Source organism: Neomonachus schauinslandi, chromosome 7, assembly GCF_002201575.2.
Source record: "Neomonachus schauinslandi chromosome 7, ASM220157v2, whole genome shotgun sequence".
NCBI lineage: Eukaryota > Metazoa > Chordata > Mammalia > Carnivora > Phocidae > Neomonachus > Neomonachus schauinslandi.
This window is the reverse complement of record NC_058409.1, coordinates 56,817,631-56,833,928: the sequence shown is the minus strand read 5'-3', so window position 1 is coordinate 56,833,928 and position 16,298 is coordinate 56,817,631. Positions and strand designations below refer to the sequence as shown.

At 42.1% G+C, this 16,298-nt stretch overlaps 1 protein-coding gene across 1 annotated transcript in view; it reads left to right on the top strand.

Annotated features, from left to right (window-relative positions):
• The window catches only part of ARSB (arylsulfatase B), a 165,745-nt gene extending 149,661 nt beyond the window's left edge, over positions 1 to 16,084 (top strand). Inside the window, exons 7-8 of the mRNA XM_021699908.1 lie at positions 14,238 to 14,360; positions 15,152 to 16,084. Coding sequence (XP_021555583.1) covers positions 14,238 to 14,360; positions 15,152 to 15,417 — 389 coding nt within the window. The 3' untranslated portion in view covers positions 15,418 to 16,084. The remainder of the gene's footprint in view (positions 1 to 14,237; positions 14,361 to 15,151) is intronic.
• Positions 16,085 to 16,298: the final 214 nt, after the last annotated feature.

The window sequence follows — 16,298 nt, the reverse complement described above, 5'->3', positions numbered from 1 at the left end:
GGCTGGGCTCCGGCCCCATGGTGGCCTGGGCAGGTCAGCCTGGGTTAGAGGCACGGGCAGTTGGACAGAATGAAGAGCCATCTGGGTAGGAGATAAGATTTTGGAGGCTAGGATACCCAGAGGAGTGTTGAGAATTGAACTCTAAAACATTTTAGAGATGAACAGAGAAAGAAGAAAAAGCGAAGGCGGCTAAAAAGCAGTCTCAGGTAGAAATAAGAACCAGCCCTGATCGAGCACTCTCTCTGTGCCAGGCATTGTGCTTAAGTGCTTTGCATGCATGTCCTCATTTAGAGACCGAAAAGGAGGAAGACGTCATAAGGAGAAGAAAATTTCAAGAAGACAGACACGCCCCCCTCCCTGGATCATCTCTGTCACACTTTATCCGTCCTGTTCATCCTGTCCTTTAGAGCCCAGCTCAGTGAGCACTGCTTTCCTGATCCTTCCAGGCAGTTTGTATCTCCTCTGGAATCACCTGGCACTTTGTACATTTTATTCACTCAGCCCACAAATGTTTATTCCCCTGTTTTAGAGTTTATGGTGTTTAATGACATTATTTTATTATTATCTTCTGGACTCTAGTTTATTCATTCTAAAGACTTAGGATCTAGCACATGGAGTGATCACCAAAATAAATATTTGTTTAATAGGCAAATGAATCAGCAATATAAAATAGTACATTTATTCAAGATTCGGTTTGAACCAAAGTATGAGAAGCTCTCTCAACAACACGTTTCGGATAGATACTGCTACACTTCCTGGGACAGTCGGGGGCTGAGGATTCACTGAATGCTGGTTTCCTGTTGTTTGGGTTTCCAGTGCCCCATTGACATTCGGATGCTAGATATTAACCCACTGTTGGAGTTCCCTCTAACCCAGGCACACACACTCTCTGAATACTCATTATGCATAATTCAATAATGATTAACATTTGAACTCTGTCTAGGCTGAGCAAGCCACATCAAAGCTCCTTTTTCATTAGGACTTTTAAAATATCAAATATGGACTGAATGAATAAGTGTTGGAGAAACTGACTTTGTAAACTGAAAATTGTAAGCCCAGATTCATTTGAAATATGTCATGTGGAGGGCATATGTAAAAATTATGAGCATTTCGATTTTTCCCTTGTAGGTAATAAATAACATCTGTAATATTCCTCCTCACCTTTTTCTGATTAGCTTTATGTCTGGCATATTTTCCCCAACACTCCTGTTTCGTGTTGCTGCAAGGATTTCGCCAGGGAGAGACAGGATCCTAAAGTAGTGTGGGTGTAACAGAAGACTTGCAGCAATCAAGTGTAAGCCCAGAAATAAGGGGCAGGATGAGTTTGGTGGCGAACCTTTAAGGCTCCTCAGGCCTCTCCATGTTACCTTTCCCGGGGGGGGCGCACAAGAGCTGCATAGGCCCTAAGGGATGGGAGTACCCCTGAAGGGCAAACAGCACGTGGCCCACAAGCCAGCTCCACTGCACTCCAGGGCTGGCGTGGCTCCCTAGGGCCCCTCGCTCCGCACCTGTGCCCACGTGGGGGCATCCTGCAGAGCGGCCTGCGCCACTGGCTTTCACCCGGGGTCCATGGAGCCCGAGGGGTCCTCTGGGAACTGCTGACGGTGAATCCAGGTGGAGGTTGGACAACTCTGCTTTTAGCCGTTTTGTATGACGAGCAGCTGCATACCGTTTGTTTGGAGGGAAGCGCCGTGTCAAGACGGTTGCAAGCTTAGTAGGGGCTGCTGCTGAAGATGGGGGTTTCGGGTCACTGAAGCTGACAGAGAGCTAGGCAGCCAGTGTTGGGCAGGCTGAGCCTGCCAGGAGGCCAGTGCTGAGCTTGCCGGGCTCAGGGAGCTGTAGTTAAGTCCTGAGGTGACTGTGGGCATGTCGGCTGAGCCCAGTGGACTGGCAGAATTGGGAATCCCTGCTCTAGTTCACCCTGTTTTCACAATGTTAACCAGACATCTCGTTTAGCATACATAACTTAGGTGGTATTGCCATGTTGTTTTTTTCCACACAATTTTCTTTTTTCATTCATTTTAAAACCACTTTATTATTTTTTTAAAGATTTTTATTTTTTTGAAAGAGAGAGAGAGAGTGCACGTGCGTGCACAGGGGCAGAGACAGAGGGAGAGGGAGAGGGACAAGCAGATTCCACACTGAGCGCAGAGCCTGACTCGGGGCTCGATCTCATGACCCTGAGATCATGACCTGAGCCGAAATCAAGAGTCAGATGCTGAACTGACTAAGCTGCCCACATGCCCTTTCCTGAGACAAACCACTTTATTAAGATATGATTGACATACAGAAAGCTGTGCATATTTAATATTTACAACTTGATGAGTTTTGAGACCATTGCCACAATCTGTGTCATATACAAACTCCAGAAGTTTTCTTACACCCTGTTATTATTATTTTCTTATGTGTATATGTGTATATAGGTGTGATAAGAACACTTAACATAAGATCTATCCTCTTAGCAAGTTTTTAAAGACACAATATAATATTAACTGTGGTCACTGTGCTCTACAGTAGAATTCTAGGACTTATTCATCTTACATAACTGAAACTCTGTGCCCTTTCACTACCCCATTTCCCCGTTCCCTCATCCCCACGGTTTTCTAATAATATCTCGTTCCTGTGGTAGCTGGTCCAGGTTTCACAGTTGTTACAGGTTTGGGCAGCTGACCATACCTTGATTTTGATGGCTGTCATTCAAAGGCCGTAGGTTGAACCTAAATTGAAGTGATTTATTTCAATTGGTCAATTAGTTTATCCATGTACCCAGTCGTATGGCAACTGCTGTGGGAATTCAAGAGACTTGTATTTTTATACTTAAAATGAATGCAGAGAACGCTCACCACCCCCAGGATCTCATTCCATCCTCACAATTGTCCTGTGAGGTAGGCATTATTTTTCTCCTCATTTTACATATAGGAAAACAGGAATTCAGAGTGGCTAAATGACTTAATGGATTATTCATTCTAAAGGCTATTAAAATGCACAGTGGTTTCTCAGGGTTCCTTCTCAGAACTAGCGAGTAATAATAATAGTATAAGGAATGCTGCTGGTAAATTCCTAACCATTCTGTAAACCCCAGCTTGCAAGCTGCCAGAGCCATACCTACGGCCAGTAGGGGCTGTTTCCATCTCTGAAAATTGAGTAAAAGTTTCAGTAAAGCATCAGCTCAGAGTGTGGGGTTCTAGCTCTTGTTTTCTTGGGAACTATTTTTAGAGAAAAACTTCTATTTTTAGATCTAGAATGACTTTCAAAACAAGAGTCAAGGTAACAATGAACACATTTGCATCTGGGTACATAAGTCCTTACCAGACAGCGAGATGAGAGGCAGCTGTGGCCTGAGCCCACAGTTTTCAGGACGTGTCAAGCCATGAGCAGACTAGAGATCTGACCCACATGTGCGCCCAGAGCGCCCATCCAGATGGAGCCCAAATGCGCTGAGGGGGACGTTCAGGCCTTGGGCAGCGGAGCTCAGACCAGCTGACACAGTAAGGACCTCAGTGACTTGAACTGCCCTTTGATTTGGGGCTCCTTTGAACTTTTCTTGGATTGAGCCATGAGGAAATTGGCCAGCCAGTCAAATGTTGAGCATAAACAAAACTTTGGTGTTTTAATAACGAGGCACATTTGGCTCATGTAATAAACTAACACATTTGCCTGTTCATTAAAAAAGACAACTTGACAGGATTCCATATTTAAAAATACCTTGGGGGCGCCTGGGTGGCTCAGTCGTTAAGTGTCTGCCTTCGGCTCAGGTCATGATCCCAGGGTCCTGGGATCAAGCCCTGCGTCGGGCTCCCTGCTCCCCCTGCTTGTGTTCCCTCTCTCGCTGTATCTCTCTGTGTCAAATAAATAAATAAAAAAAAATCTTTAAAAAAAAAATATATACCTCGATCACCAAATATCTGGGAAAGCTGGGGTTTTCCCCACTTAGCCCAAGTGAGTACGTTTTGCTCAAAGTACAAGTGCATATGCTGTAAAAGTCCAAAGATGGCCTCCCAGCATCAAGAGAATAAAATGGGTCATTAGAGGTAGAATAAACTTTTAGGCTGGTCTTTGTAAATTATAATGTAAATTATAAACGTGGTTTGTTTGGTTAGGATTTTAGCTTAGGGTGTCTTTTTTTTTTTTTTTTCTGGTATAATAATGACTTCTGCCTACTTTTCTCCTCTTTATAAGGTCTTCAGTAAAGGAGGATATAAAAGAAAAAAACCTATCTTATATTGGTAATAGCTACCATTCGGTGACCATCATTACTAGCCATTATTACCTATTTCATAGAGTTCTTGCAAGGATTAAATGAGTTAATATACATAGAACACTTAACACAGCATTCTGTAAGCATGTAGTGAGTGCTTCTAAGTATGAGCATTATTACCTTTAATGTTGACAATGGTAATACAACATACCAGATACTGTGCTAAGCACTGGATATGCCTTCTCTCACCTGCTATTACTATATTACCTTTATATAGTAAACTGAGGCATGGGGAGTTAGGAGAGTTGCCCAAGATTGCACAACTCGTATGAAAACCATTTATTGTGCATTTACTATCTGCCGGATGTAGTGCTAATGAGCGTTTCCAGTGTATCCACACATTTAGGCCACACAACAGTCCTGTGAAATAGATGATATTATCCTCATTTTGCAGATGAGGGAATGTAGGTCTAGGGAGATCAGCTAACCCCTAAGCTCACACAGCCAGTGAATAATGGAGCTGAGATTTGAAGCCAAGCAATCCTGCTCCAGAAGGGCCCGCTGTGTCCTGCCGTGCGCTGTGGCCTTCTGGGAGACGGGTGGGCAGGGGCCTCACTGCAATCACAGGCCCTCTCCTCCTCCTGATTATCATCCCTTGCTGTACCTTCCTCAGACTCACAACATTAACTCTTCCCAAGCCGCATTCTCCAGCCACACCCAACGCATACTTGAACAACATCCCAGAGAAGAAGAGACCCAGACCATCCCCTTCACCCGTGTGCACTGATGCCTGGGACTCCTCCCTACCCTGCCTTATTTTGTCTAGTCATGAAAACTTTGTTTTCTACGAACTTTCCTCTTATTTGCAAGTCAGCTAACATGTTTATTTTATTTAAGCCTTGTACAGTTAAATGCCTCAAGGGTTATACATCAAAATGTTAACAGCAGCTAATAAATTTAGAGATAGTTTACATTTTCCTGTTCATACGTTTTTGTGTTTCCAACTTACATACAAGAAACATAGAAATTACGTAGAAAAATAATGTATTTTATAAAATAGAGTCCTAGGCTGTATTGGACGGTGTTTCCAAGGAGTGATGAGGATGCATTCATTGTACAGTCAAGAGAACAAGGTTGCCTTTCGTGAACACCAGAAGATCAGAAGTATCCCCTGGCACTGCTCAGTCCCTTTCCCATTGGATGAGTCCATCACCCACCACTAATTAGTATCTTTCCAATTGTCATTTAGCTGCAGACCCTTTTTTCAAACAAAAATGTAGAGAAGTATAATATATTTAGCAAACACTACAAATTCTTCCTTAAGGGTTAACCAACACTGAGGGAAAGGAAGACGGAACTGGACCCTGCCCCTAACTCACTATACCATCTAAAGACAACTCCTGAGGTGCTTCTGGAACCCCTTCTGGCTCTGGAGAACACATTCTCCACTGAAAACCATGGACCCACCTCATTCTAGAAGCCGAGCTCCTTCAGGTTTCCAGAGGTTGCTCAGATAAGGAGCTCTAGAAGTTTACTACAGATTATGTAAGATAATGATTTCCTTCATTTGCCCGAAAATGTTTTGCTCATCCCCTTTTTTATATCCAACATCAGTACCATGACTGGTCCATCTTGTAACTGAGTATGTCTGTCTGGCCAGAAAGCTCTATCTCAGAGGTGGCTGTCAGCTCCAAAGGAAAGGAGAAAGATTTTTTATGTTGTTCTTCTCTTTGAACCCCTAATTTCTGCCCAGAGGTTAGCAAATCCAGTGTCTTTTTCTCCTCTGTCCAGCAGCTTGCATGACTCTCAGAATATGCTAAGAACCATTGAAGTTTACACTCTAAAGGGGTGAATTGTGTCATATGTGAATTATATCTTAATAAAGGTCTTAGAAAAAGAAGTTTAATTTTAAAAAATACTTAAATTCCTCTTGTGCCTCCCTGTTGATGAGAAGAAAAGGGACAGTTCCTCAGGCTGGCTTTTCACCCTTCCTAAGGCTGTTTCACGCCTGTACCAGCCACGTGGCCTAAGCCTCCAGCAGCACTTGCCTCCCTGTCCTTCAGAGGCTCTCCATCACTGAGACTGCTTCTCTTATTCTTCGGGCTCAAAGTACCTTCTTCACCTTCTGTTGGTCCAATTTGCAGTCATCTGCTGTTTCAGCAGTGCTCGTCATTGATGTGCCTGGGCACTGGGTAAGGCCTCAGGGTTATAGGGCTAAATCAGACCCAGGCCGTACCTTACATTGTGTTATGCTGGAAGAGGGGTGGAGTGGTGGATAACAAAAACGTGCATCCTTCAGGTCCTGCCTACAGTCCCGCTTTCTTCATCTGTCTTCCTGTGTGCCTCAGCCTGTATCGACTTCTTCCTACTGTGATCTTTTATAATATTTACTGTCTGACCTTAATGATATTCTTCCTGATGTTTATTCAACCACTTTATATGTAATATCTTCCTAATTCATTTGTATGATTGCAAATACACAGCTCCCTTGCATATGGTTTTCTATTGCAGCGGTAACAAATTATCACAAAGTTTGTGGCTTAAAAGAACACAGACATGGGTGCCTGGGTGGCTCAGTTGGTTAAGCGACTGCCTTCGGCTCAGGTCATGATCCTGGAGTCCCTGGATCGAGTCCCGCATCGGGCTCCCTGCTCGGCAGGGAGCCTGCTTCTGCCTCTGACCCTCCCCCCTCTCATGTGCTCTCTCTCTCTCATTCTCTCTGTCTCAAATAAATAAATAAAATCTTTAAAAAAAAAAAAAAAGAACACAGACGTATTGTCTGACAGTTTTGTTGGTCAAAAGTGCAATATGGGTCTCACAGGGCTAAGGTCAAGGTTTCAGAAGTGCTATATTCCCTTCCATAGGGTCTAGTACAGAATCCATTTCCTTTGCCTTTTCCAGGCTCTGGGGCCTCTCACATTCCTTAGCTCATGGCCCCTCCTCCACCTGCAAAGTCAGCAACACTGCCTCTCAGACCCATCTCCCTCTGACCAAAGTCAGGAAAGAGTCCCTGCTTTTATGGACTCATGGTTAGACTGGGCCCACTCCAATAATAGGAGATAACCTCCACATTTCAGGTCCTTACCCTTAGACATATGTGCAAAGTTTCTTTTGCCTCTCTAAGGTAACATACCACAGGTTCCAGGGAAGTTAGGACATGGACATCTTTGGGAGTCACTATCTTGCCTTTCATCCTGTTTTATACTTCTTTGTATTGCATATGAGATGGATGGAAAAAGAAAATATGCAAACACTAACAACAATGACGACAGCTAATAATCTGTACATCAGAGTAGACTAAAGGGGGAAGGAGTTGTTGGAAATAAAGAGAGGCTTCTCAAAATTATAAAAGGAGGAATCAGCCAGAAAATTATAATGTTTCCAAATGGGTAAGCACTTAATAATATAGTCTCAAAAAATAACAAAGCTTGGAGGAGGGCGCCTGGGTGGCTCAGTCGGTTAAGCGACTGCCTTCGGCTCAGGTCATGATCCTGGAGTCCCGGGATCGAGTCCCGCATCGGGCTCCCTGCTCAGCGGGGAGTCTGCTTCTCCCTCTGACCCTCCTCCCTCTCGTGGTCTCTGTCTCTCATTCTCTCTCACAAATAAATAAATAAAATCTTAAAAAATAAATAAATAACAAAGCTTGGAGGAGAAATAAACAAATTCTCAGTCGCAGTAAGAAATTTTCTACATAATTCTCTCAGTAACTATTAGAACAAGCAAACAAACCAAAAAGTCAGTACAGATGTAAAACATTTGAACAGCATAGTTAACAAATTATGATATATATGGATCACTGCACCTAACAACTTGAGAATACATGTTTTGTTTTGTTTTTTTTAAGTGAGAATGGAACATTATACAGTTGACCACATACTGGGCCATAAAGCAAGTGGAAACACATTTCAAAGGATTTAAATCATATACTATACATCTGACATGACTCTAAAGTTAGAAGTTTATTTTTTAAAAATCCATGGATCTATTTTCTAATCGTAATGGAATTAAACTGGAATTAGTAACAAAAGGATAACAGGAAATTCTCAAATGTTTGGACATTAAGAGATACCCTTTTGAACAATCCATGAGTCAGAAAGAAAATTATAATGAAAATTTGAAAATATTTTGATCTGAATAACAAAGATGCATATTTAAAGCTTACATGATAAAAATAAATTGGTGCTTGGATGAAAATTTATAGTATTAAATGTATATATCAGAAATGAAAAAGTACTGAAAATTAATTACTTAGGAAGCTATAAATACAAGAGCAAATTAAGGGGTGCCTGGGTGGCTCAGTCAGTTAAGCATCTGACTCTTGATTTCAGCTCAGGTCATGATCTCAGGGTCATGAGATCGAGCCCCAAGTTGGGTTCTGTGCTGGTGTGGAGACTGCTCAAGATTCTCTCTCCTTGCTCCTTCTCTCTACCCACTACGTCCTCTCTCTCAAAAAAAGAAGAGCAAATTAAGCCAAAAGGAAACAGAGGGAAGGAAATAATAAAGAGAAGAGGCAAATTTATGCAATAGAAAACAAACATACTACAGAGAGGGACTACTAGGTAAAATGTTGGTTTGAAAAGACTAATAAAATCAATTAACCTTTAACAAAATTTATCATGGGAAAAAAAGTGGAAAATACACACTGCCAGTATCAGGAATGAAAAGATATTACTACAGATGCTACAGACATTAAAAAGATAATACAGAGATAAAAATTTGTATGAACTAAACAAATTCCCAATACACTTTACCAAACTAAGAAAAAGAGAAATAGAGGATCTGAAGAGTTTTATATCTGTTAAAGAAATTAAATTAATAAATAACCTGCCCACAAAGAAAATTCTAGGCCCCCATTGTTTTACAAATGAACTCCTGCAAATATTTAGGAAGTAACATCCATCTTACACAAACTCTTCAGGGAACACGTCCAGTTCCCTTTATAGGATCAATATAACCTTGACTCAAAAACATGACAATATTTCAAGAAAAAAATTAATAGAGCAATTTGTCTTAAGCGTAAGTGCAAAAACCCTAAAATAAATGTGAATCCAGGAAATATAATCAATCCCAAACAAAATGTGAATCCAGCAATATATAAAAATGACAAACTTCATGATGAAAAGCGGTTTATTCCATAAATGCAGGTTGGTTTAGCATTTAAGAATCAATAAATATAATTCATTGTGTTAAAAGAGAATAATTATATTTTCAGACGCAGAAGAAACATGGTAAAATTTAACATCCATTTATGATTAAAAAAACTTAGTGAATTGGGAGTAGAAAGGATCTTCTTTGATAAACCATAGCTACAAAAATTTTATATTGACATCATACTTAACAGTAAAATATTAAAAGCTTTTCACCTGAAATCAGGAATGAGATAGAAATTCTCACTATCACTACTTTTATTCAAATTTATACTAGAGATTTTGTCCAGTGTCATAAGGTAAGAAAAAAAAAACTAAAAGATATAAGATGGGGAGAAGCCAATGTCATTATTTGCAGGTGTCATGATAGGATGCATAGATAATCCAAGGACTCTATAAACAAAGGATTAGAATTAACAAATGAATTTTGCAAAGTCACTGGGAACAAGGTCAATATCTAAAAAAGCCAATTGTATTTTTATATGCAACATCCAGAGTATGAAATAAATTTTTAAATGTTGTTTATAATAGTATTAGAACACATTAACCAACTAGGAGTAAAACTAAGAAAAGACATATAAGACCTCTCCACAGAAAATCATAAATTGTTTTCAAGAGAACATACGGGGATCCACCACGCTCATGAGTTGTAAGTCTCAATATTTTAAGACAACAATACCCCCAAATTACTCCCTGGAGTCAATATCATCATAATCAATATCCCAGCAGCTAGTTTGTGAAATTTAACAAGTTACTCCTAAAATTTATATTGAAAATGCAAAAGGCCAATAATGATGAAATCAATCTGGAAGAACAACAAGGTTGGGGACTTATACTAGCAGATAGAAGAACATATTATAAATCTACAGTAATTAAAATAGTGTAGTATTAGCATAAGGATAGACAAATAGACCAGTGGGACAGAATAGAAACTCTAGATCTCAGCTGTCCAATGCAGTAGTCACTAGTCACATGTGGCAATTTACGTTTAAATTAATTTCCTCAGTTGCACTAACTGCATTTCACATGCCCAGTAGCCACGTGTAGCAAGTGGTTGCTGCAATGGACAGCACAGATAGAGAACATTTCTGTCACTAAAGAGAGTTCTGTTGGACCATGCTGCTTCAGAGACAGACTCACCATAAATGGAAATAAGATGTTTGACAAAGGTGTCCCTGAAGATGAGTAGAAAAGAACAGTCTTTTCAACAGTCTTGATCAGATGATAGCCATCTTTGAAAAATGAATCTCGAGTCCTACCTCACTTCACACACAGCAGTCAATTCCCTGTGGGTTCTGAGTCTAAATGCAAGAGGCTGTGGAACCTTCATGCAAGGGAGTAACATCCAGCAATGGAAATGAATGAAGTGCTGGGAACAGGCTGAACCTCAACACCAAGGGTGAATCTCACAAACATTATGAGATCACTTGGAGCCAGAAATAAAAAAGAACAAGCTGTATGGTTTCTGTTTACATGAAGTTCAAAAGCAGGCAGAAAGAACTCTACTGTTGGATAGCAGCTACCTTTGAAGGAGGGAGGTGACTGAAGGCTGCCCACACGGGCTTCTGAAGTCCTAGGAATGTCCTATCTCTTGAGTGGGCTGTGTCTACAGGAGTGTCCAGTCTTCATCAGCATCTTCTGTGCACTTTTCTCTATGGGTGTTATTTAAAAATGTTTTTTAAAGCAGCCCTTGGATTGACATGGAAAAAGAAAGATAATTCTTGCTGACTGAATGATTTTAAAAAATGAAGATTCTGTCTAAAATGTTTAGATAGGCAACAATTTTAAGTCTGAAAGTATCAGGTATAGGGTATGGAGAAAGGGAGATATTACTGGTAGGAGGGCCAATTAACATGTGTCGTAAAGTTGGAAAGGTGTGCACCTTGCAACCAGACAGTTTTGCTTCCAGACACAAATCCTAGAGAAACTCTCGCTCATGTGCACAAGGAGACATGGGCAACAGTGCTCACTGCAGGAGAGTTTATAATAGGGGAAAAAAAAGAACAATTGAAGTAACCAAAATGCCTAACAGAAAAATGGATAAATAAAATGTGATTTTTTTTATATAGTGAAATGTGATTTTTTTTATATAGTGAAAAAACAGTTAAAAGGACTATATGTATACACAAACATAATCACAGAGCTCTAAAAATACTGTAGTGGATGAAAAAAGTAAGTTGCAGAGTATGTTTAACATATATATCGACATTTTTTTTTTTTAAAGATTTTATTTATTTATTTGACAGAAACACAGCGAGAGAGGGAACACAAGCAGAGGGAGTAGGAGAGGGAGAAGCAGGCTTCCCGCCGAGCAGGGAGCCCGATGCGGGGCTCGATCACAGGACCCTGAGATCATGACCTGAGCCGAAGGCAGACACTTAACGACTGAGCCACCCAGGCGCCCCTATATCGACATTTTTAAAGTATAAAACATGTCTAGATATTATTCTTTGATGCATGCATATGTCACTCAATTTTTAAATGGCTGCAGGATACACTGGGCACTGAAACCATGACAGCAGCGGCCTCGGGGTGGGGGGGAGGAGACCGAGATTGAGGATGGGGAAAAATTGTCACATGGAAACTGTCCCTTCGTTTTCATTGTTCTGATTCCTTTTTTTTTTTTTTTTAAGCAAGCATGACAAAATGTTAACATTCTAGGTGTTGACTTGCAGGGTGTTAGATTATTCCTTGTAATTTTCTCTTTGTTTAATTTCTCAATAAGAAAAAAATAGAGTTGACGTAATAGCACCTTCCGTCATTTAGTCTTAGACTTATTTGTTGTTTAGGTATTTTATGTTCCTGTTTGTTTTAAGAAAAAAATGTATATAAATATGTTTAGCCAAGACATCTAAATTTCCTCTCTTTGTTTATGTTTGCAAAGCATACTTGTTTGATTTAACATTCTCTGGTATCGAAATGTGTCCTTTGAGCAAGCTTGTGAGGAGTAAATCATGAGGGCTCACAGTCCCACCACAGTCTGTGTATTAAGAACGCATTTCCTACGATAGACATCCTCTGCGCCTCGATCTCGGCAAGCATCCGTTTGTATTGGAGCCAAAATATCCACAAGCAGGCAGAGAAACAAGAAGTCAAAAGATCTGCTCTTTGGTGCTAATGATTTGTTGGTACTTGATTGTGAAGACCGAAGGTCTGAAACCACTGATGTTTATTGGCTCCGTCTCCAGTATGTCCCTCCAGGGTCATTTCCACAAGAATGACTAGAAGAACAGGACCCTGCCTTTTCCCCCACAAACAGTGCTTCCCGCAGGAAGCCCTGGGCAGCAGCACAGGAGGCCGGTTCTGGCAGGGAGGAGGGTCAGAATCTTTATGACAGGATGGTGGACAGATGGGCCAGCTGCCATGGTGGACAGCGGATTGTTCCTGACATAGCACACACACACATAGCTATTAGCCCTTGGGCGGGTGGTCCGGCAGCCTTTGGAAATACACCCAGGGTGATTTGCTGTGACCATGTTTGAAAAGTTGACAAGTAAATGTGGACTGAAAACAGACTAGATATTTTATAGTTAGGCCCTAAATCGAGGCTTTTAAACATGCACAGGTATGACTGAGGTGGGGACCTCCATACCTTGTCCTCACAGATAGATCAGGTCTTTTTTTTTTTTTTAAGATTTTATTTATTTATTAGAGAGAGAGAGAGCACAGCGGGGTGAAGGGCAGAGGGCGAGGGAGAAGCAGACTCCCCACTGAGCAGGGAGCCCAACGGGGCTCAATTCCAAGACCCTGGGATCGTGACCTGAGCTGAAGGCAGACGCTTAACCGAATGAGCCACCCAGGCGCCCCCTCCACCAGGGTGTTTAACTAGAGTAGAACTCAGGTCTCGCTTGCTGCACCTTATTCACTCTTCACAAGCAGGCCACAGAAGGAGTTATCCAAAAGAAGGAACTGAGCATGCTATCATTTCAGACCTTTTGTCTGTCTAATTTTGGGGCCAGCCTGCCCCCAGGATATATGTAAGCACTCAGGTCTGCCCTCAGCTCTGAGGTAGCCCAGTGGATGTCCAGCAAGATCAGTGATGAGTGGCTTAGTCTTTCTAAGTCAAGGGTCAGTTAGTAGAAAGGCCTCTCTGCCACAGATCTGAAGCTATCTTCTCTCCAATCAACTTTATCAGTAACAAAGGCAATATTTTTAGCTCCAACCGTCTGGTCTCCACCTTTCAATTGGTTCCAAATTCAAGAAGGTGGGGGAGTAGGTACTATTAATTGCTCCCCTCAAAAACCTAATAGTCAATTAGTATAAGATCCCAAGATGATAAATTAATGTAACCCAAGAATTTGTATACCAATTTATTCTTACACCCATAATTATCCTGTTTGAATAGTTAACTGAACATTTCTCAGTTACTTTTAGATTTCATCAGTGTGGTTAAACAAATAAATATAGTACTATTGATCGTGGCATGATTGAACTCTCATAGCTTGAGAGATACTCCATTAAAATGTATATGTTATAATCTATTTCATTATCTACATAGGGATAAGTATATATAGAAAATGTATCCGTCTAATCTGATCATTTAACAGCAGAAAGAAAAGACGCACACACAGAAAACAACCTACCCTGCTATAACAGAACACTGTTCTACATAGGGCCAACTGTACGTTGGCAGAACAGTGATTTTAAGGATGAATTAGTGTTCTAATCTCGTTGGGATTCCCTTTATATTTGTGGTGGTTTATGACTGATATTTAATGGAACTATAGCTTTCTGTTTATATTTAATAGAAGATTCATTTCTGTGGTGGGATACACATTTACACTCCAGAGTTGAATAAAAGCTACCGTTCTACAAGGAGGATATTAAATGTTGATTTATAATGACGCATTTCAATAACAGTGACCTAATGCTTCCACACTGTTTCTTCCCAGGTCCTGGGAAGAGCCTGGCTCCAGCAAAGGATGATTCTTCTCGTCCAGAATATTTCTCCTTCAACACATCTCTCCATGCTGCAATTAGACACAGGAATTGGAAACTTCTCACCGGCTACCCAGGTAGAATGCTGAGCATTTCCCCCCAGAACAGCGAGGAAAATTTTACCAAAGTGACAACTGCCTTTTGCAGAACATACCTCTGGGGCTGCTGAATGAGGAATGGTTTGATCTCCTGTCCTGACAAAAGAAGACTGAGAATTAACTGTAGGTGGGGGGTGAAAGGAAGCAGTGTCACTCTAATGTGTCATGGAAAATAAGGATTTCAGAGATGTGTGGCTGCCGAGCACAGCACGTCTAGCTAGCAAGGAGAATCTCTGAAAGCTACATCCTCAACCAATTGCGTAGCTGAAGGAGGTGGTTGCTTCCCCTGAGCACATTCTCTAAAAATAACGTCTTTTACATACTTTTAAGATGTGGGGTGTGATGGCTAAGACTGTGATGTCGTTAAGCAGTGTTTATAATGATGACATTCTTGGCATCTGTGGCCAGACAATTCTTTGTCTGGTAGTGTCCCGTGTATTGCAAGATATCTTAGCTTCGTCGGCCCACGAGCACGGTATGCCAGGAGCAGCTCCCCTAAGTCACTCGGACAACTGAAAATTCCCCCGCCCCACCCGCACGCACGCACGCACTTTCCTGGAAGCCCCTGGTTGTGAAGCCCTGAGCCATGTCTAGTTAAAGCACCGGAAGTCAGAGACCGAGATAGATGTCGGTACAGCATCAAGGGCCACGTGTTTGTCATGTGCTCCTGCCCACGTCCCCACTCAGCCCTCTCCCCCAGTCTCCTTACTTGAAGTGCGAACCTGCCTATGATGCTTCTCCCCCAGTAAACTCTTGCAATTCTTTGCCAGGCTGTGGTTGCTGGTTTCCTCCACCGTCTCAAAACAATGTTTCTGTGATACCCTCATCGGACCCACCGACCAAGACCCTCTGGCTCTTTGATATTCACCAGGACCCGGAAGAAAGACACGACCTGTCACGAGAGCATCCCCATATTGTCAGGCAGCTCCTTTCCCGCCTGCAGTTCTACCACAAACACTCGGTGCCCGTGCACTTCCCGGCGCAGGACCCGCGCTGTGACCCCAAGGGCACTGGGGCCTGGGGCCCGTGGATGTAGGACTTCTGCAGCCCTGGGGAGCCAGACCGCCTTTCTGTTACAAGTTGGACTCAGGCTTTTACTCCTGTACCTCTCGTCTCATTTGCTCTCCCAGCCTGGGTTCCCCTGGCCCTTCTCTTGTTCCTCAACCACGCTGAGGTGTCTCATTGCAACCCCCAGTGCATTTAAAAGCTGATAAAACCTGGAACACTCCTGTTGCTGGCCAGGGTGTGTGTCTAGGGGAGAGGGTGGCTGAGTTCAATCTCTTGTTCCTGAGCCGTGGGACAGCTAGGAACTTGACTTGGAATAGGAGGTTCTCACTGAGTCCTGGAGGCTGGAACAGCTGGCTCTTTTTGCCTCACAAGTCAGATGTTAGATCTCCCTCTGCCAATAGCTGGCTTTTATTGGAGTGCCTCATGTTTCTTGTAACAAATGTAGGGAGCAGACTGTTTTTAATGGTTCTGTTGGCCAGGGGATCTCCCTGTCTGTGAGATATCATGTTCAGGCATTCCATGTGAATAACCCCCCTTGGTTCACCCCTCACTTACTCACCCTGTCACTCATCTCATCGTGGAGCATAAGGCCCATTTCATAGTTACGGTCAGCATGGCAATATGCCTGCTTCTTGGTTTTGGTTATTACAATAAAGAAATGTGTTTTTATCCCCAGTTGTTTTTTGTTTTTTTTTTCCCCAGCCACTGCTCATTTTGTCTAGACTTCCTGCTACCCCCCTCCCCTGTGGTTCTTTTCCTAACCTCCTTTTGACTCAGGCATCCTGTGCCTGGGAAGGCTGCTTCGCCTCTCCACTCTGAGCACCACTGGTTTTTGGAAGACTGCTGTGCCCTATCTTCCTTTTGCCTCTAACACTGAAGCTAGAGCCCTGCCCAGAGAAGGTGGTCAGG